The 22,679-nt window shown below is 44.1% G+C and overlaps 1 protein-coding gene and 2 long non-coding RNA genes across 3 annotated transcripts; 1 reads left to right on the top strand and 2 right to left on the bottom strand.

Moving 5' to 3' along the window:
- Nucleotides 1-1,176: 1,176 nt before the first annotated feature.
- Nucleotides 1,177-2,441, bottom strand: LOC144714372 (uncharacterized). Its single transcript, XR_013584339.1, has 2 exons — nucleotides 2,312-2,441; nucleotides 1,177-1,391 (listed from the first exon to the last, which is right to left on the bottom strand). It is a non-coding gene; the product is annotated as an uncharacterized LOC144714372 (long non-coding RNA).
- Nucleotides 2,442-13,641: 11,200 nt separating this feature from the next.
- On the top strand, nucleotides 13,642-14,728 carry LOC144714533 (uncharacterized). Its single transcript, XR_013584376.1, has 2 exons — nucleotides 13,642-14,370; nucleotides 14,532-14,728. It is a non-coding gene; the product is annotated as an uncharacterized LOC144714533 (long non-coding RNA).
- Nucleotides 14,729-15,620: 892 nt separating this feature from the next.
- Nucleotides 15,621-20,344, bottom strand: LOC144714531 (uncharacterized). The gene is made up of 2 exons (XM_078589283.1): nucleotides 20,268-20,344; nucleotides 15,621-16,231 (listed from the first exon to the last, which is right to left on the bottom strand). Exon 2 carries the CDS (start codon nucleotides 16,202-16,204, stop codon nucleotides 15,839-15,841), a length of 366 nt encoding a protein of 121 aa, XP_078445409.1. The 5' UTR covers nucleotides 16,205-16,231; nucleotides 20,268-20,344; the 3' UTR covers nucleotides 15,621-15,838.
- Between the last annotated feature and the right edge of the window lie 2,335 nt (nucleotides 20,345-22,679).

Below are 22,679 nucleotides of genomic sequence, written 5' to 3'. Positions count from 1 at the left end.
CCGCTCCAATCGGTAATGCTTGTTGGAAACAATTTAAATCACATAATTCGATCAAAACATTAGGCCTGATCGAAAAATATGATCCGAACCCCATGCGAAGATCGAGCATGGGTCAGATCCATTGCGGGTCTGATTGAGGTTCAGATTAGATGGTTCAAATGCTCTATCCGATCGAACATTCGAATGGTTAGATTAAATCATCGATCCCTAATGACCATGATGATTGTTGTCAACATGGACTACCACTCTATCTCTCTCTCTCCCTCTCTTTCTACCTCTTTCTCTCTCTATCTCTCCTTTTTTCTCACTTGCACTCTCCATCTCTCTCTTCCTCTTTCTCTCTCTCCCCCTTTCTCTCACTTGTACTCTCCCCCCCCTCTCTCTCTCTCATTTTTCTCACTCAGTCACTCGCACTCTCCCTCTCTATCTTCCTATTTCTTTCTCTCCCTCTCTCCCTTTCTCTCACTCGCACTCTCTCTCTCCCTACCTCTTCTTCTCTCTCTCTCTCTCCATCTTTTTCTCTTTTCTCTCGCTGTCCATTTCTCTCTCTCGTTCAAATGACTCGTTCAAACTTAACACTTTCAGAACTCAAAGAATCTCTGGAATCATCGAAAGACAAACAGAAAACAGAAACATTAACCCGTTCAAATTCTTTCGCATCAGCCGGAATCCCGCAATTGGTGCAAACAGCAGATCTCCATCTGCTTCCCCTATAAACTCGACCCTTCTTCCGCAACTGGAACTATACTTCCGGGACGCGGACAGGATGAAATTTTGGACGCAAAATCGTCCGAGGTACCCCGGACGAGACGAAATATCGTCCCATCGGACGGAAAGTCCGTTCGTCTGGGGTACTCGGACGGTGGACGTCCGAATTGGACGATTATATTTATTTATTTTTCCTATTTTTTGTGAGAATGACCTTCAAATTATTTAAAATATTCAAACTACATTCATTGAAAATACATTTATTTTTAGTTTATTTTCTATCCTAATAAAAACCAACTCTGTCTTGGAGATTTCCATCTTGAACCCATGAATTTTTTACAAAAAGCATCACCATGATCCATGCTTAATAGGAGTATTTTTTGTTGGCTTCTTCCTTAATTATTAATTTATTTAATTCTGCGCCATCAACTTCCCAGTGAGTTGGCTTGAGGGTCTGGTAACAAGAGATGCATAATTATTGCCCACCCTTGATGACTTGTATCCATATATTTGGAGTTTCCACATTAAAACAAATTAAATGTTCAAAGAAAAGGGTTCAGTAACAGCGTAGGCGAAACAGAAAATGTGAGTGTTTTTCAGGAGCTGGGACCGAATCTTGAGGCAGACTTCGTGCACCCATCCATCGCCCTCACGCAAAAGTAGTCGGTGTTGAGTAAATAAACCTGAAGGTAGTAAGCACCGAAAAACTCAATAAACATAGAACAGTAAATAAACACTCAATAAACAAGCATGCAATAATAATTAACAAACTCAACCCGTCATAATAATAACATTCTTTCAGTAAAATATATAATAAACTGAAGCAATTTTAATAACAACATTCATTAAGAAAACAGTTAACAAAACGCCCACTCAAAAACCAATCACAAAAAATGTTTGAAACGGTAATTAACTCAAGCGTCGTTCGAAAACCCATGATCAACGATTACTGGGATAATCAACTAACCGTCGATAAAAAACCTGACTACAGCAATCAATAAACTCAAGGCATCATAGTAATAACACTCTTCCAGGAAAAAACAATTAACACAAACCCACCCAGAAGCCCGTCACAGTAAAATAGAAGAAAAATAAATTTTTAAACAATAATTAACTCAAGCCTGGTTCGAAAACCCATGATCAGATGAGCAAGAAACACAATTAAACAAAGACTATTGGGATAATCAACTAACCATTGTTAAACGATCTGACAAAAAGAATCAACAAACTCAAGCCATCATAATAATAACACTCTTTATAAAAAACAAAACAATTGACACAAACCCAGCCAGAAACCCATCACAATAGAACACCACAAAAAAAAAGATAAATAACTCAATCCTGGTTCGAAAACCCATGATCAGACGATCAAAAAACACAATTAGACAAAGACTAAGATTATCAACTAACCATTGTTAAAAAGATCGGTAGAAAGATAGGTAGATAGGTACATAGATAGATAGGTAGATAGATAGCTACGCAGAATGACCGACAGATAACTATTTCATCAGTTAGATAGTTAGATAGCTAAATAGATCGATAGAAAGATAGAAAGATAGAAAGATCGATAGATAGGTAGATAGATAGATAGATAGATAGGTACCTAGCAGGCGGTGGAACAACGTCGCGACGGAGAAGAGATGGAGGATGAAGGCAACCCGATGGCTTCCCGCCGAATTCCTTTCGAAGGACAACCCTAGTTTAGGCCAGCCCGAAACACCGATAGAAAGATCGTGAAAAGTCATTATTCATTTACATATACGTCTCTCTATTTTCGTCCGGATGGGACGAAAATTCGTCCCGGAGACTTGGGACGGTCCGAAACTTCATCCACGAGAGGTAAGAAGGAACGGTCCCAGACGAAAAACCGTCCCGTCCTTCGTCCCGGGAGAAATGATGGACGTCGGCCGGGACGAAATTCGTCCCGTCTCGTCCATCGTCCTCGTCCCGGACGATCCGGAAGTATAACTGGAACAACTCTTCATTCGTACTTCGGCGTGTTTCTTCTCTGCACTAGAGAAGAAGAAGGAAGAGATGGCGCTAGAGAAGTTCTGGATTCCCATCACGCACCTGTCTCATCCTCTGTTCCAGTCTCTCGTCGAGTTGAAGCCCCCCGGGTTCCAGTACGACTACACCTTCTACGGCGGACTCGTTATTCCTTGTCCCCTCGCCGATTTCTTCACCGTCTGCTGGATCATCGACCAAGAGCCCCGCCACCGGCCTTCTCTTCGATCTCGCGGTGGCCTGCGCGCCTCTTTGCTTTCTTGTTCTCTTGCTTCACCAGATCATCGGCGCACAGCTACTGAGACGAATCTTCCTGGGTTGATCTCTCAATTCTATGTAAGAACTGTAAATCAGTCTCAATGATCAGGACATGCTCGTTCAGTCTCGGTTTCGTGCAACTCTCAGAGCAGATGATTATTTACACGAAATCGATCGATATCCGACATTGTGTTGCAACTTGCAAACAGATCGTATGTTTTTTTTTAACTAAAATCCGCCTTCATTCGTCCTCCTGTCCGCTGCTTAGCCTTGTTTGTCCTTCTCCTATATCAGATGCTTATCTGCGATCGGATCAACAGACGGTTGATTGCGCCAAGAACAGATCGATTCTGTGGTGTCGTACCCCTTCATCGATCGCCACGATCGTGTGCATAATCGTCGTGCAGCAGCGGGCCTTCCGTCCGTCGACTGATATGTTCATGCATCTATTCTGAAACTATTAAGTGGGGTCAATTTTTATAAACAGAGACCAATCAGACGATATTTTTCTTAGTCTTAATAGTAACTACAATTCACACTAAGAGGTTTTTTATTTGTGGAACCCAATTCTTCATCTTGACTGGACCTACACTAAATGAAACCATCAGAGATAATCTCAAACCAATGTATATATTTCGGTATTTCCATCAGCCGTAGATAAGAAACTGGACCACTGTAAATTAGCGGTGCATCGACAAAGAGAAATTTGGAGCACGTGAAAAACTAGTTACGAAATAATAACTGAATACTGAATGCCTTTTCTCTGCATGAATTCACATATTATCTGAAATACGTAATAAGTATGGTTTATACATCACAAACTAACAACCAATTGAGCTCATACTCCATAACTTAGACACGGGGAAAGGGTCTTGTTTGACGCATAAACTTTTGGATTTAAATTCTCATCTGATTGACAGTGATAAAATTTCATACCTAAAATCTTATTCTGTATGGACATTAACCCAGTGTAAAAATATTAAATTCTCATCTGTAGGCAGAAGTGCAAGAATAAGACAGAGGTAGAGGTGGGAACAAGGAGAAGTCCACCAACAAATCAAGATAATATATAGGGCGAAGACTACCATGGCCACAGTTGATGGGAAACATTAAAAGCCATTACAGGGTCGTAAAAATAGAAAGAGCACAACTAGAAACAATAACAGGCATGCGGTGGGGGTTACTCAGAGCCATCGACAGAGAGAAAAAGTGAGAGGAGAAATAAAAACTTTAAGTCATTTATTTCATTAAATATCAAATTTGAATAATATGTGATTGCATCTCATTCCACTTTGTAGCGACACATGAAAACAGGTTGGGGTGATTCCTGGTTCCCATTTGTTCTGTTGCCATAAAAGGCTTGATAGGAAGAATATCTTCCCCCCTTGTCCCATTGCCATGATTGTTGCTGTAAAGAAACTGTTCTGCTTTTAACAATCGTAAAATTATGTATTCTTATTCCTTATTTTAATTTGAATTTTGTTTGAGTTCCCAATACATGGTGTGTGGTTTACTGCAGACTCAGGGTCTAAAATCTAGCATAGAGTTTAAGTGTTGCATTCCTATACTGTGTTACTACTCATCTATATATATTATTCTTTATTTCACACTAAAATTAAGAGGTTTCAGATTTATCTTAATTTCCATTTTTAGTCTTATTCTATTCTAAATCTGCACGCCTAATTTGCCCCCATACATTTGTTCAAATAAATGATTTTTTATTTACTTTAATGTTCATACCTAGTTGCAATGTCACTCAATATAGTACGTTATATTTTTTATCATGCGGGTATGTTCTGATCGGAAAGGGCTTATTAATAAAATATTTTTATACAGTAACACATATTCTAAAATTAGTCTTGTGATGTATGTTGTAATTTCACATCATAGATTGGAATATTTCCCACAAGAACAAACATAACGTAAAATTTTAATTTTGAAAAAATGTTTTGTGTATTTTTTATTTATTTATTGTTATTGAATTTCCAATTTTACTCTATTCAACCTCATAAAGAATACCAAAACTATCATGTACATAGTAGAATAGATTACACTAGAAAATCACCATTTACATATTCCAGATCTATATTTAGTCAAACATTAATTGTAGTATACTCATATAACAAATAGGTTGCCAAAGATTCAGTAAATGGTTGATAGAAAAATAATGATAGCACAATTTTAAAGTCATGAACTTGGATGACAATCTTTGTGGAATTGAGTGAGGACCTAGGTCGAAAGGTTTGAAGATATCATTAGAAGGGATGACAACAATCATAGACCATGACCAAGTCAGTCAATGATGGGCACTAGGAGGGTCATGGAATGGAATGATGATTGTCATGCATGGGAATGAGCATCGTGATAGAGTTTGTCTTGCGTGCACTAACATTTCAGGGGGATATGGATACTTAAATATGTAATTCCTATATTTAAAGCTTTGAGTAATGTTTTTAGGTTCTCTTGATGAATTGATATTTAAAGGAAATTAGACATTCAATGTTGTGGGATTAGTAATGATTGACGTTGAAGGCTTGATAACACACTAACTACCACGGGTCGTCATGTTGTGGGATTAGTAACTCCTCACGGGTCGTCATGTTGCAGAACTGGCAGTCGTCATTGGGGGGAAGACAGCCATTGTCGCGATGTGCGAGCGGGAGTCACACAAACATATGTGAAGCCTAGTGCAACGCCCTTGTGAACCATTCCCTAGATGCCATTCGCCGGGGCAATTGTTGACCACGACGTGTGTGATGACTGCCGCGCCTGGCCGCGATGACTACAAACCCCGCATTGCATCGACCCTTGACAGGTCAACTACCAATGCATGCCTAGTGCAACGCCCCTTGGGATGTCTATGACACCACAATTGCACTCCCTACTGTGCATCTCTACTACAGATGCCTTGTTCTATCGTCGCCACATGTCTCGCCGTGTTGCCATCACGTGAAGCCTGCACCGCCGCTACTACGGTCCACCGTGCGGACGTCGTTGCGAGAAATTAGCACTTCCGGAAGCTGTGCATCACTCTGATTCAGCTGTCACTCGCGTATGTCGCCTGCTTCCAACCGCGTCAACCCATCTTAAGATCACACCGATCGAGCTCAGCCAATTGCTTGAGCCCTTCACTGCTGCACGTCTCTCCTCCTAACCCTCACCTCTGCTCTCTGACATCACACTCTAGATCCGTGCCATTGCCACCAGTTGAGCTACACCGTGTTCATTTCCTGCACACCTCTATCAAATCTGCCAACACCAGATGCTGCACTGATGAGAATATCGTGGACGGACGGCACCGCTAATGAGGTATCTCATTCCTCTACTTTCCAGTTATATTATCTCTTTCATAATATTTTCAGATGCACTCCACCGCGCTTGGGTTATCCTGGGTGAGAGTTTAAATATCAAAAATTACAAATTGAGCAAATTTCCAGGTACGGGTCGACCCTGGCCGTTAAGTGCGAGCGCTAATGGAATTACTCCATTCAACGCCGTCATCATTCTAGTCATCACCATGACTTCAACGAGGGTTAGAAGGTCAGCATCATTATCAATGGTCATCCACTTTGGAGCTCGGAGCTAGGTGAATTCTCACGAATCGGGAGTGCGTGCACGTACATCCACCTAGGATCCCTACATCACATTGTTACATTCCCCTTTGGGATTTATCCGTCAGACGACATCATCGATGATGCTTGGCATCAGGAAGCAATAATGGAGCCGCATGAGTTTGAGGGATAGTCTCAACAGCCAAAGCCATGGCAAAGGCGCGATAGGCCTGAGAGAGTTTGTCACCCGAGACCACATTAGAGAAGGGGTGAAGAGTGCAAGACTCTGTACCTTTTGGAAGCGCTTTTGGAAGATGAAGATCATCTGTAGGGGGACTCGAGGAGGGCACAAATTTGTTCCTCGGGAAGCTCGCAGGGCAAAGAACCAAGTGTCGAAAGGGCGGGGGGGGGGGGGGGGGAGGTGGTAAAGGGGCATAGTAGTTGCGGAGGGCGGGAGGAGTTCCGACATGGGAACGGAAGGTAGTGGAAGGGGCAGATCAGGCACAGGAGGGCGCGCCGTTGGTGCCACCCAAAGAACAGTGGGAGGCAAACAGATGGAGCTCGCCAACCCATTCCACCAGAGATGTCTTCGGAATCCCTATCGTCGTCATTGACATCCCTGACGGTTCGTGTCCTGCCTGACCAACATGCCAAGGTGCACGTGAAGATACCCGGATTTAAACCCAGAGTAGAGCACATTTGCATGTGTTCATTATGATAAACATTTAATCAAATTCGTATTTGTCATGCTCAGTTTATCTTGCTTGTGTGTTTTGTTCTCATTGTGTCTGTATAGGTCCTATCTTGTGTCATGTCATTTTCTTACTGTATGGATTGCATATCGAGTCATGTTATTTTCATTGTGTTTTAATAGGGGACCCTTTGTATAATGACCCCTTGTTGGACTCCTTGTTGAACCCTTTGTACGGGCCCATCATGGCCCTATATAAGGCCATTATGGGCACCAAACAGTTCCAGATCTGTTTTTGCAATTGTGGAAGTTACTCGTTCTTTTTAGATCTCACATGGAAGAAGAGATGGAGAGGAAAAGGAAGGAGAAGATAGGGGAAGGAGGGAGAAGGGGAGAAGAGGAAGAGCCAAGGTGAAGCATTGTCATCAGCTGTCACGTTTAAGACTGCACTCCCCGACTGTTCAAGGAGCTGTCACCCGTTGCGTCATCCACAACACCGCTGTCTCATGCTCATGGTGGCTCTCAGCCACGTGCCATTCACGAGATCAAAGAGTTTGCCGTTGGGCCATTTTAGGGCCACCCTGTTAGGTCAAATCGATGGCCGCTCAAGCCCTCCAAGCCGTACTGCACTGCTCTGACCGCCCAACTACATCCGTCGACAACAATGCCGACCGCATATCAATGCCTGGTCAACTCCAGTGTGGCTGGACAACGCCGTGGACTCCACACCTAGCAGATTGTGCCCATCATGAGTTGTCGGCTGCGGGCCTATGCACACTCATCATGGTGCTTGTTCTCTACAACACGCTCCTGTGGCTGATGAGCCCTTCCAAACCATCTTGTGCTGCACTTCCACCGATCGCAGCCTCTGGTTAGATCGCGCAATTTCATGACAAGTGCCATTTGAACAATCGTACCACTCTATGAGGCAGCCAGGCATCACCAAGGTCGTGATGATCGTTGACAAGTCGTCATTAGCCTCGCCGCATCTTTGCTTCCATCAACGCTGGTCAGACTTCCCACATCGCCATTGTACCATAATCACGACTACACTACCAGCATTTGTGTTGTGTCACTAGAAACCAATGCGCCCCTCACATAGTGTTTGCCACTGGTCCAAGTTGTGCCGCTTGCCACCACTCGTGACATGTGACTGTCTCCATCGGTGCCAGTCTACCTCATGATCACGCCCGACAATTTCAGCCTACCACGTATTTAGCGCCTGTCAAGCAATGCCGCGACTGCCTTCAACACGCTTTTCGCCTCAACTGCTCACATCGCCCCTACACCGACAAAGATTTTGATAATGAACAAAACCACCGACGAGGTATATCGTTTCCCTTGCTCCTTAGTTAAATTACATCTTCCGATATATCTTTCGACTGTACTCCATTGTGCTCGTGTTAGTTTAGGCGAGAGGATTTACCGAGAAAACTATGAATTGAGTGATTTCCTAGGTATGGGTTGAACCCGTCTGTTACATGCGAGCGTCAACAAAAATATTCTATTCAACGTCGTAGTTGTTGTCGTCGCTTCAATGAGTGTCAGAAGGTCACTATCACCATCATCGGTCGCCACCCAGAGCTTGGGGATCGACAAATCCCCAAGAGTCAGGGCCTACATGTACATTCTGCCTAGATCACTACATAACATAGTCACATACCCCATTAAGAACTTATCCGTCAGACGACACCATTGATGATGTCCTGCATCATTTTGATATCAGTGCATTATTTCAATACCGTCGGGCGACGCAATTGACGACGTTTGACATCACTGATAAGCCAAAAATAGGGGTAGAAATTATGCAGTTTTTAGCCCTTGTCGTTGTAAATTTTGGCTTATGCAATAAAATTTATAAAAACTCTACTAAAGATGTGTAGTGATAAGTACGAGTGTCGTCCAAGGGAAGCTAGTAAGGAATTCGATTTGATGGTTCTCTTGGTAGTTTAACCCTAATTAGAGTGAATTTGATCTTCAACGAGGATCAAATCACCCTAATTAGAAGAGAAATTTAGAAAGGGGGGTAGAAGAGATGAGATGAATAGAAGAAATAGGGAGCTCTAAATTGGCTTCTTTGATCCAAAGAAAAGGGTCCAAGGGGTCAATTAGAGAGATTGAGAAGGAAATTTTGATTTGAGTTGGGTTGGTTTTGTAAGTTTTGTAAGGTTGATAGTGAAAAGGGAAATTTAATCTCCTAGAAATTGAAGTCTTTTTTTTAAAGTTTTTAATGTGCACTTGGAATAGCTAGGTAGATCTCTTATTCTCTCCTCTCAATCTTAGTAAGGGCTTGTACATTCCACTCAAGCCAAGCGATTTAGAAGTTCAGACCAAGATCAAGAAGAATGAAGAAGAAATTTCACTAAAACATCATCCAAAATACACTAAAAGTTCAAATACAAATAAGAAAAAGGTACTAGATAGGTTGATCCAAGCTAGAGCTCCTCTCTGTCTTGTAGTTGTGATAGAGCACCATCAAGAATGACCCCCACCTCTCGAAATTCGGCTTTTATACCTAGGTAAAATGGAATAAATTACCATTTTACCCCTAATTAGTAATTAATTTATATCTATCAATACTGGCTTGATCTCAATGTCGCCATTTCATTGGCGGCGCCGTTTCAACTTCTTCAGGCGGGTGCTTCCTCGCTGTGCCACGTACCCCCTGGCGAAAAGAGAAAAAGTAGAAATAGAAAGATAAAACCATTACTTGCGTAAATAGAGCACGCACGTGGCCCTGCGTTTCTACTAGCGCAAACGAATCTGCAGGCGCCACGTCACCGCCCGTGCGTGCGCGTTGTACGCGCCGCGCGGGCGGTGAACTTACCTCCTGTAGCTGACGTATGCGCAAGCACCGTTGGATCTTTATCTGACGGCCATTATTTTGCCACGTCGACGCGCGAGAAGCTCTTAGGCATTTTTTTCGGCGAAGCCCTTTATAAAACGCGAAATTGCGGGTGGACGCTGCCCTGAAATATTTGTGTATATGTCCTTCCCGCGTTCTCTCTCCTCCGCTTTTTTTTCTAAAACAATTAATAAACCAATTGCAATAAAACCCTGAAACTTTTGAAATCACATTTTTACGCTTGCAGTCATGACCGAGAGCTGTTTTGAGGGTCTTTTTGCAACGAAACTTTGCAAAAAGGCCCTTCAAAGTTCGAAAATGATATAAATACTTTTTTCTCTTATAAATATACTTTTTTTCCTTAGAATAAATACATTTCCTCTTCAAATAAATCTCAGAAAAATCCCAAAAATTCATTAAAATTCTAGAAAATTCTAGAAAATTCATTGATTCATCCCCATGCTGATAAATCTCGAAATTAAATATTAAAATTGCCATTTTCATTCAAAAATAGTTATTTCGAGCTCCAATAAATCTTTTAAAGTTCATAAAATTAACAGAAAATTAGGAAAAAATCAGAAATCACCTAAAAACAATATTTTCATGTAAATATATGATAACAACCCCATTTTATGCTCTTTTAGTGCATAAAATTGTGCTAATAACATGAAATAAAGACCGAATTTTGGGTATTATCAATCACGAACCCAGATTCTCCCAAGATGAAGATGCCGTGGAAAAGTATGGTGTCGACTCATGAAATTTAACATTGGCCGAGACAATGTACCTATGACTGTAGGGTGGGTTGATCCAGTAGCCCTTCTGTGTTCGAGTGTAGCCCACAAACATCCCTCTGGCCACACAAGGAGCAAGTTTGGGTTTGGTGGCCGAGTGGACGTGAGCAAAGGCCACACACCCAAATACTCGAGGCGACAATGGAAATAGTTCATGATTTGGATGAAGTCGATGAAGACGAACATCTTTGCTAAGTTGTGTGGAACGAAGGCGATTGATGAGGAATGTGGAGGTCAGATTATCATCAGACCAGAACTCATGAGGCACATTCATCTCATACAGGATCGTTTGAGTCATGTTGAGAAAGTGACTATGCCTCAGCTACACCATTTTGTTGAGAGGTGCGAGGACAATTTCTACTACAATGTCTGTGCAAATAATCTTCACAGTGCATAAATATTGAGTCAAGCCCTCTAGGAGAAACTGGCGGATCATGGAAAGAGCATCGGTGTGGTCAGTCAAAATGTATACCCATGACACACAAGAGTAATCGTCAATAAGCACCATGCAATATTGAAAACCAAGTATGGACGGAAGGCGTGATGGTCCCCAAATATCGCGATGCACCAAATCAAAATGTGTTGAACTAATGAATTCAACACGTTGAAATGTGGTATGATGATGTCTGCCCATTTGACATGATTCACAGTCAAAATCCTTAATTGGAACCCACGATAGGGCTTGGCAGAGCTTTGTGAGACCAGCATGTCCAAGTAGGCGATGCCACTCTAGAAAGGTAGAGGAAAGAGATAGCAGACAGGACAGGACTATGGATGGTGCACTCAACACGAGCTCGTGATGCCACCTCGAGTCTTACACCCCAAACCAATCTGTGCGCTGGTCCTCAAGTCCTGAAATACACAATGATAAGGCAAAGAGGTCACCAAACAAAGGAGAGCTTCAGTTAATGTGCTAATTGAGATGAGAATAATGTGCTAATTGAGATGAGTCTCGACAACGGCCTGTACACACCCTAATCCTGTCTCTCTCTGTCTCTCTAGTCTATTTTCTGCTCTTCTCTCTATTCTCTGTTGTCACTCCATCACGCGGACAATGCCCGAACTCAAAATCATTGCACTTTCTCTCGGCTAATTTGGCAGCTCTACGCCAAACTCGCAGTTGTAGCACCGGATTTAGACAAAGGTCAAAGTGGAGTCGGAAATAGGAGGCGGAATTTGAATCGTTTTTTTTTGAAGTATTTGGTACATTTTTTTCCAAGTAATTGGTACATTTTTAAGTATAACTTTGGTTCATTTTCTCTCTTGATTTTTCAATATGTACCTTTCTTTAGTTCGTGAATATGATGTTTGATTGTTTTGCTTCTTTTTAGTTCAATTGTATTTGTTAGTATTTGATTACTGAAACAATTGATTTACTGATTCTCTCTCTAATTCTCTCCTTCGCGTTCTTTAATTATCTGATTCTCTCTTTTCCTCGCTTTCTCTCCCTCTAATTTTCTCTCATTCCCTAACTCTGTCTCTAGTTTTCTCTCAGTCCCTAATTCCATCTTTCTCTCTCCCTAATTATCTCTTCCTATCATTCTCTGATTTTCTCTTTTTCTATCTCCGATTCTCTCTCCCTCTCTCTTTTATTCTCCCTTACTCTCTATCTATCAAATTCTCCCTTTCTCTGTCTTTAATTCCCTCTTTCGCTTTGTCTCTGTAATTAAAAGATTTTCTTTATCTAATTCTCTGTCTTTCCTTTTTATCTAATCAAGAACTACTCTAATCTCCCTAGAAAGAAGACACTCTTAAAAAACTAACTTTCAAATTTCAAATCCAACATTGTGCCATCACTCAGGCATGCCATCCCCTTATATAGGGAGGAGGGCTGCCAAGTGGCTGATAATAGGGCAAAAACCGTCACGAGACAATGGCCCCCCTTGACATACATTACAAAGACAAAGATGAGGCCCAAAACAATGGCCCAATCCAATTTTTCAACAAAATTAAAATACTAAGAAATAGCATACAACACTGATGAGTAAACTTAAGTCGAACATCTGAAACTGGGATGGTGAACGTCAGCGCGAGCAGCTCAATGCGGTTGAACTCATCTTGTGTTGGCATCATTCAGATGGTCCCCCATCACCCCTGTTTGGTTATGGGCAAAGGCACTGCATCAGCGACATCTAAGCTTCTACTCCATAATGTCCTATATATTTCTTGCTTCTCCGTTAATCTCATCTCAATTAGCGCATTAACTGAAGCTCTCCTTTGTTTGGTGACCTTTTTGCCTTATCATTGTGTATTTCAGGACTTGAGGACCAGCGCACAGATTGGTTTGGGGTGTAAGACTCAAGGTGGCATCATGAGCTTGTGTTGAGTGCACCATCCACAGTCCTGACCTGTCAACTATCTCTTTCCTCTACCTCTCTAGAGTGGCATCGCCTACTTGGACATGCTGGTCTCACAAAGCTTTGCCAAGCTCTCTCGTGGGTCAAAATTAAGGATTTTGACTGTGAATCATGTCAAATGGGAAGACATCATCTTGCCACATTTCAATGTTTGTGAAAAAAAGAACAAAATTCACACAGTCGAACAAAATTTGCACATTCAAACAAAGTAGAACAAAATTCGCACAAAGCGAACAATAGAACTGCACAAGGGTTTGTGCGATGATCTGTCTGAATTTGATATTGGTCTGTTCGGAAAACTAAACAGAACTGACAATTCCAACAGAGTTGCACAAATGGAACGGAACCACTCTCTCTATGTCCAGCTGCCTTGTCCTTTTATAACTGGACCCAATCCCCCCCCCCCTTTTTATGTCGGTTGTTGCCTTTTTAAGATTCAGATGGTTGCAAAAGGACAATGAAAAAAATTAAGAAGGCAAAAATGCATACGACAATGAAACAAGGAACAAGGAAAAATGATGGGGATGATAATGAAGCCACCGCCAAACTCCTGGAAATCAAACTCAGAGTCAACATCCCATTGCTAAGTGTGGTTCCCACCAAACAAACCTTAAATAATATAATACCTTGACCTAAGGTATTATATTTTTTTAAAGGTATTATCTTTTTGAAGAGCATTATCTTATCAACCCTAAGGTATTATCTTATTTTACCCTTTCAATGTAATATCTTATTTAGGGGAGCGACAGAAGCCATAGCCTGCGCAGCGGATGCTCGGCGCTGGTGCAGCTGATGCCATGCCGGAGGAAGGAAGAGATGGCGATCGAGAAGAAGGAGAAGGCAAATTCGATCGGGATCTTGGCCACGCGCGGTGGATTCAGTGGCTCGATTCTCGTTTTGCGCTCGCCGTCCAAATTCCGAGCCCTAGTTGACGATTCTCTGCGCACGGGGCTGTACCGGGTGCTGAAGAATCCAGAATCAGAGGTCGGGACATGGCGATGATCACATCGATCACGGCGATGATCGTGGAAGATCAAAGGTCGGATGTAATGGGCGTGATTGTTCATTTTGGGGGTTATTCGCCGACTGGATCTGGGACGACAGTAGCTGTGGCGGGGCGAGGTCGGGACATGGCGGAGGCGAAGAGGACGGCTTGGGTGAGGTGGGCCGGTGCAATCTTCCTCTTTGATTCTTCTGAATTTGTTTGTTGTTTTGGTTGTTTTGGTTGTTTTGTTGTTTTGGTATCACTCTATAAATTGCTGATTATGATAACCCTGTAATTGCTAGTATCAGCGGCCTTTCTCATCATTGTTTCCTTCTCAGGAATTGTTCTAAAAGGGGGATACATTTTCGCGAGACTGCGCCATCCTGGGCAGAGCAATAACTTTGGGAGGAAGCCTTTACTGCCAGTAAGATTTCCCGCCATCAACCATAAAAAATGAGACTGTAAAGAATATACTTTGAAAAGTTCATTTGCAGGAGAAATATAATTTGAATCAATATCTTTGGGTTGAACACCAGTTACAGGTAATCTTCCCTCATTTCTTCAGAAAAAAAATGAATGACATCTACAAATGTTTTGGGGAATGTTTGAATTAGATTCAAGGGCTTACCGACTTTAAATTCGGGTGCCATCTTTCAAGCAGGATGTTGTTATTCATCACTTCCCAACAACACCTGCCGTTGGCTTTTTTAATCTACTGCAGTCCAAATAGTAATGAGGACATACTTATAGACGGATAGAAAAATAATTTAAAATCTTGACAGAAAGCCTGACAACTATAAACATGCAAAGCAATTGGAGAGAGATTGGAAGGGGGTGTGTGTGTGTGTGTGTGTGTGTGTGTGTGTGTGTGTGTGTGTGTGTGTGTGTGTGTGTGTGTGTGTGTGTGTGAGAGAGAGAGAGAGAGAGAGAGAGAGAGAGAGAGAGAGAGAGAGAGAGAGAGAGAGAGAGGGAGAGAGAGAGAGAGAGAGAGAGAGAGAGAGAGAGAGAGAGAGAGAGAGAGAGAGAGAGAGAGAGAGAGAGAGAGAGAGAGAGAGAGAGAGAGAGAGAGAGAGAGAGAGAGAGAGAGAGAGAAACCATTGTCCGTAAACTACAAAAGGCAAATAATCAAATTCATTACTTTCTGATTAAGGTCTTTTATTGATTACCAGAATGAGAGAATAACTCAGATTTTTTTCCAAACGTTCTAATGGTTTCTTTTCTTCCTGGTAAATGAGGTTCTGTTTTCATTAATGGAGTGATACCTCGTTAAACACTGTGCTGCATTACTTTCTACGTCCAATTCACAGTTGGATATACGACAGGCAAAAATTAAAGACCAAAGAGGGGTTTAAGAACATTACTGTGATCATGAAATCAAAATCTCAGATTAAGGTCTTACATTGATTACCGAGCTGATAAAATAAAAAGGCAAGTCCACTGTAAAATAGGTTGATCAAGAAAGCCTGAATCAACTATTTCATCATTATCTAACATCAAAATAAATAGAAAGATCGCTACCCAAAGAAACATCTTTCTTTGAAAAAACCCAAAAGAAGATTAAAAGAACAGGCATAAACGTATGAAGAATATAGACAAAAACAAACGACGCAACTCGTAATGATCTTGATGGTGAGAAGGTAAAAGATCAGTCGAGGCGTGGCGATCCGCATCCGGGAGTGAAGAGGGAGAAGAAGAATGAGAGGGAGGAGAGGCGAGGGCAACGAGAAGAGCGGAAAGAAGGCTGGCTGAGGTAGGCTGCGATGTGCTCGTCCTGCTCAATGAGCCAGCGGGCGTTGAGGAATTCAGAAACTGACCAGCGAAGATGGAGCTGCCCGCGGGATCGGAAGCGGAACTTGCCCTTGTCCGCCTCGAGGAGGTCTCTGAAAAATGGATTACGAAGGTACCTGCGCGGAATGGAAAAGCGGGGAAGCTCCTCTCCCGCTCTCTCCGCAATCCCCACCTTCACTTGCACGTATCCCTGCTTTGCCTTCTCCTTCTTCTCCATCGCCATCTCTTCCTTCCTCCGGCACGGGATGAGCTGCGCTAAATTTTCTTTGCATAGTTGATCAAGTCTTCAGACAATGAAATAAACAGAAAGTTCGCACACCCATTCCCGTCTGAAGAGCGAATCATCGTCTTATGCTCTCTTCAATTTATGTCCCGTCTTCGATTTATGTCGTCGACTTACTTTTTTAATGCTCTATTTAAAACATTTTCTAATGTTTAAAGAAATATGTCTAAGACATTTTCTCTATTTTCTTACCTGAACTATTTCTGGGAAGAAAAGGAAGTTAGATAAAAGAAAAAGAAGAAAGAAATAGAGAAAAAGAATGAAATTGAAGTTGAATAAAATTGATTTTGGTTAGGGCCTTGGATGCAGAGCCCATCCAACGCCATCCAAAGCCGGCCCACAGCCGGCAGTGTAATGCCGGCAAACATACGGGAATCGAGATACGGCAAAGGATGTATTGCGCCACCCTTTATTAAGCAAAAGAAAATAAAAGAAAATTGAGTCCGGGCTTCGAGCCAGGCTGGCCCAAAGCCCGTGTTTTTTCGGGCCATTTTAAAAAGGGTGAATATGATCTCATCCGTCCGATCATCACAAGGAAGATCGGACGGTCAGATCTATCCCCGTTTATTATATATATATATTTATTTCTATTTCAGGCCTTGTGATTGGTTGCGATTGCTGACGCGGGCCCGTTAATGGACGAATCAGAGCGCGCGAATTGCTGACGTGGAACCTAGAAAAAGAGAATCGTGGAACCTAGAAAAATTCTCCTCTAAGGGAAGAGAATTTGGCGTGGAACCACACTTCGCCCAGACGCGAATTGCTGACGTCGCCCAGACGTCGCGAATTTCTGGCGCGAATTGCTGACGTCGCCCAGACGGCGTCGCCCAGCAGAGAGAACGCAGCGAAATTGAAGGAAGAAGAGGGAGATGGAGATGATTACCTCAAGGCCAATTCGCCTGAGCAAGGACTGAAGCAATCGGCGACGACGCTCAGTACTTCTTCTTCTCCTCGTGACCGGCCTTAGAGGAGAATTTTTCTAGGTTCCACGTTCTCTTTTTCTAGGTTCCACGTTCATCACAAGGAAGATCGGACGGACGGATCGGTTTTATTCTGCTGCTGTGGTTTTATTTGGGCGAGAATCTCACCCAGGTATGCTTGAACTAGAGGTACGTCCGACCTCGACGCCAATCTCCTCCAACTTTGATGCGATTGGCGTCGAGGTCGGACGTACCTCTAGTTTAGTGGAGATGGAGAATCTCACCATCTTGGAGATCTCCTCCAACTTTGATACGATTGGCGTCGAGGTCGGCTCGCCCGACTCCTGCGAGTAGTTCAAGCATACCTGGGTGAGATTCTCGCCGAAATAAAACCACAGCAGCAGAATAAAACCGATCCGTCCGTCCGATCTGGTCCTGTGGCGGATCCGTCCTGTGGCAGCGGTTGGGGTACTCGTGATCAGGGCTGACCAGACAGAATGTCGCGAGCGTCGTCAAATGACCAGGAGCAACACAGCGGGAGGTGTTCAACGTTGCGAGCGGTTGTGACCACGTCATAGGGGCGTTGCAACGACCGTCACTGGTCTGATTTGGAAGGACCCATCGAGTATCCGCAAGATTTGGCAAAACAACAAACATGGGGCAAAAGGTCGATGGTGGGTACCGTCGCCAAGGTTTGGCTGCTGCTCGACAATGGTAGGCCGGCGCCAAGGTTTGGCTTGAACCCAGTAAGCAATCAGCAATCAGCAAACTGCTCAGGAGAGTAGCTGACCCCCACGCCGTTGTCTGGTAGCTGAGCTGAGAGTTCCCCGTCTGATGTGTCCCTCAACGCACTAGGAGCTAACCTCTTCTTCTACGGTGGTTGCTTTGTTATTTCCTCAACGACTGGTCTGGAACGACTTCCTTCTTCTACGGCGGTTGAACCGCCCCTCCGGCGACGGTTGACCGGCGGACGCCGAGTTCTTTGCTAGGTCAACCGTCGCCGAAGGGGCGGTTCAATGCTCCGGGACTTTTTTGGGAAGAGACTTTTGAGAAGGAAATAAATAAATTTTCATGTTTCGCTGTCATAGGGTTTTCTTTGTCCCTCCTCCTTGCAGAATATAGTAGTGTTTCTTTGCTTACCTCTAGGTCAACCGCACCATGGGAATGCTCTGTAGCTTGGTCTGGAGTCCAGTCCCTTGTTACGAACAACTATGGCCACGCTGTACGATCGGGTTTTTGTCTTCTCGTGGAAGATGCCCTCTGTTCTGACTACCCAAGTCGCTACCAATGACCCTACTACACAACACTCCACTTCCCTCTCTCCATCACTAGGTGAGTTCAGCCGGATCAGACGGACTTTGGTCTTGACTCCTTGATGTAGGACGTCATCGGGGACACCATTCGGTCGACACCGAATATGATTGTTCGGTGCCAGTAAGGGACATGTATCGGATTACGCCAGTGTCATCGTCCGACGGATACCCTAACGGGTATGTAACTATGGAGTGATGAATGCCCTATGCATCACATGCGTAGGCTTTGACTCGAGGGAGACGTCGAGCTCCAAGCTTGGACGGGAGTCGCCGAGTGACAGCAACGGTGGCCTCTTGAACCTCGTCGGAGCGACGAGGACGTCTACGACTGAACGGAATCAATCTATGCTAGGTCAACCGTCGCCGGAGGGGCGGTTCAACTGCCGTAGAAGAAGGAAGTCGTTCCGATTGTCCAAGGCGGACGCGGCTGGGGCCTTGTGGAGGCCAATTCCCCCTCTAAACCCGAGCAAGAAGAGGAGAGAGCAGCAAGGGAATTGAGGTCCGAGACGATACCTTCGTGAAGCAACTCTTCTTCTTCTTCCTCTTCTTCTTCTTCTTCTTCTTGTGCTTTGACTGAGGACGTCGGAGGAGAATGCAGGATAGGATGGGAAGGAGTGAAGGGAGGGAGTGAGAGAGGATCTCGGGGAGAATACCGGCTCTATTGTTGTCTTCCTGCTCTCTCTAGCTCTGCAGGGGGAAGGAGGGAGAGTTTTGGGGGGGGGGGGGGGGAAAGTAAAGTAAGGAAGAGGTGAGGTGGGATGTCACCGTCACGGTGCTACTTCTAGCACTGGCGGCGTGTGCACGAGCGATGTCACTGCTCTCTCTCTCTCTCTCTCTTAAAGGCATAAACTCAGAGACAGGCAGACACACACACACACACACACACTCTCTCTCTAATTGTTTGGGGTGGGGTCCTCTGCTCTCGCTTGGCGTTATGGACTTATGGGGGTTGAACGTAACGCGAGAGCAGGCGTGTGCAGGCAAAAATTACGTTCTTGGCGGCTGTTGCGCGCGCAGGCGTGTGCAGGCGCGCAGGCGTGTGCAGCTTAGAATTTGTTGCAGGCGAGGCCGAACAAATTCGAATTTGTGGTGGGGCCTCCGGTCCGGCGCTGAAGCTTAGAATTTGTTCGGCCTCGCCTGCAACAAATTCTCCAGTCGCTATCTGGAGCGCGTCAAGAAAGATGCAAGTTTTTGAAAAAAGATGCAGACTTAGTGAACCACGGTAACTACACCGCTGGGCCCCGCCGGCCCGCCGGGCCTCGGGTGGCGTTGACGCGCTCCGCTTAGCTGTCTGGGCGACGCAGACTCATACACTATTTGTAGTCCGCGCAGATACCTGATGAGAATTCACATCAGGTATCTGCGTGGAGGTCGTTTTTGGACACCATCTCATTCTCATTCTTAACACCATAGAAAGGGCCGTCACCATCCATCCCAATCATCCCACCAATATTTAATTCCGCGCAGATACCTGATGAGAATTCTGCGCGGATACCTGATGAGAATTCTGCGCAGATACCTGATGAGAATTCTGCGCGGACTCATACACTAAGTCTGCATCTTTTTTAAAACGAAGAGAACGGGAAGAGGAAAAAGAAATGAAGAAGAGACGACGAAGAAAACGAACAAGAATAAGAAGAAGATGTAACGAAGAGAACGGGAAGAAGAAGAAGAAATCAAGAAGAGATGAAGAGAGACGAAGAAGAAATAGAACGCAGCGGCTTCAAAAAAATCGCATGGAGGACTCAACGGAAAGTCTAAAATGCTCACCTGGGCAGCGGTGGGCAGACGAGGCGGCGGGAGCCGGAGGAGGGGCAGGAGCCGGAGGAGGGGGCGATCTGGACGGTACAGCGGTGGGCGGGGGTTTTTTTATAGAAAATCAAGTACTTAGTAGATATTGGGTCCTATCAGAAAAAGGAAAGAGAGAATGATAGAAGAAAAAGACAACAATTGTGACAGGAGAGAATGATAGAAGAAAAGGAAAAAGAGAATGATAGAAGAAAAAGACAACAATTGTGACAAGAAAAAGACAATATTTAGGTTTGTATTGACAAGATTTAGATCTCGACCCGACGGTACAGCTGAAAGAATCACCGGCCGAGGGCGATCCAACGGCCGAGAATCACCGGTCGAGGGCGATCCAACGGCCGATGTCCTTGGGTCGTTTTCTTAACCCTTTAAATTTTTTGACGCAGTCTCCGTCCTCGGCCGTTGGGGTTTAGAAAACGACGTACCGTCGGGTCGAGATCGCCCTCGGCCGGTGATTCTCGGCCGTTGGATCGCCCTCAGCTGGTGATTCTTTCAGCTGTACCGAGAATCACCGGCCGAGGGCGATCTCTACCCGACGGTACGTCTGGTAGGGTATAGAGACGATACTCGGATACCTAGCTGATGTCAGACGTCGTAAGTGATGTCGTCCGACGGATAATTCCGTAAGAGGATGTAATTACGTGAAGCGATGAACCCTAGGTGGAGGTACGAGCCAGCTCTGACTCGTGGATTTCCCCAAGCTCTGAGCACAGGGGTGGGCGATCGGTGACGGTGACCTTTTAACCCTCGTCGGAGTGACGAAGATGACAATGGTGTCGAACAGAATCCTTCTGTTGGTGCTCACACATAACGGACGGGTTCAACACGTACCTAGGAAATCACTCGTGATGTAGTTTTCTCGGTAATCTCTCACCTACTTTTAACCCGAGCACGGTGGAGTGTAGTCAAAATATATTGAAGAAAGTAATATAACTGACGAGCAAGGGAACGACATACCTCGTTGGTGGAGGCGTTCGTCGTCGATGTCTTTGGCGGTACACAAGCTGCGCTCGATTGGCAGTTGTGTCACAGTGCAAGAGCGGTAGTCGGAGCGGAGGTGAGGAAGCGAGGGGCGTGTGGAATCAACGCGGCTCGAGCAACCAGCCAAGCTCGGAGGGCACGGCCTTGGGGTGCATCAGTCAGGCGGAGTTGACCAACGGGTGCAAAGCAAAGGCTGATGGCGACTGACAAGGCGCGGTGTAGTGCATTGGGATGGTGTGCATGGACGACTAGCAGCAACAGTGGTGACGACAGTGGGCGGTCGTAGCAGCGACGACAGGGCTCTGCGCGGGCATTTCTGGAACCCATACCAAATGGCGCAAATGGGCAGGTTGACCTAGAAGTGGCGCACGGGCAGTCGGTCGACGAGCAAGTTGGCTGGAGCACGCCATCAAAAAAGCAATGTGCACTGGGACGGATTGTACAAAACGTCAGAACCATGCAAGCAGTGTGCACCTTGGGAGTTTCATCATGCAACTGGTTCGACGGCGAGGGGAGCAACGTGGCTATCGTAGTGCAATAATAACTTGTTGTTGTAGCCGGTCACAACACAAAGGATGTTGCAATGCAGTACCACAGAACGAGTGTTGTTAGGGGACGTACATGTGTGCCTAGAGGCTGGTGAAGGGGTTGCAGCTACCCCGTAGATGACGTAGAATCACAGTGCCCCTGTGTTCTGCATCGATCACTGCCAAAAAACTATGTAGTTTTGTCACGGTGGAGGCAGACGTCAGACAGATTTTTTTCCCGATCCCAGACCTTGATAGGTCAAAATTTATGGGTTTTATGTTGTATTATTTAAATACGTCACACAGATTCAGAGTTAACCAACAAACTTTATGAAAATGTGCAATTTAAATACTCTATAATTAATAAAGGGCAAGTGAGGAATAGATCCATAGAGAATCAGAAATTTAATTTCAGAATTTTTCTCAAGCTTGGAATGAAGGAAGAGAGTTGAAAACAAAAATATATAATTTCTGAGAATAATTATAGATTTTTAGTCAATTTATATAAATTCCTATGATGTAGATTGAAGAAATATAAAGCAAAATACTAAAAACATAATAGAATAATTTTTATAATTTTAGTTAACATTAGAAATAGGAAATATATATTTTTCAATTTTCTTGAATTTAATTAACACAAAAATCTAGAAAAATTAAAACTGAGAGGTAAATATTTTAAAGAATTTTAGAAGATGTTAAAAACACTGAATATTGATTATATGAATTTTAGAGTTTATAATATTTTTTCGGAATTTTGAAATACAGAAAATAAGGAAAATACCTCTTTTGGCGATCGCCAGCGGCGGTGGCAGCGGAGCGGCGGCGGATCAGATGAGCCGGCGGTCCTTTTGTGACCCATATAGAG

Source organism: Wolffia australiana, chromosome 17 (assembly GCF_029677425.1).
Source record: "Wolffia australiana isolate 7733 chromosome 17, ASM2967742v1".
NCBI classification, from domain to species: domain Eukaryota; kingdom Viridiplantae; phylum Streptophyta; class Magnoliopsida; order Alismatales; family Araceae; genus Wolffia; species Wolffia australiana.
The sequence above is the reverse complement of the archived record's forward strand: the minus strand, read 5'-3'. Positions and strand labels throughout refer to the sequence as shown.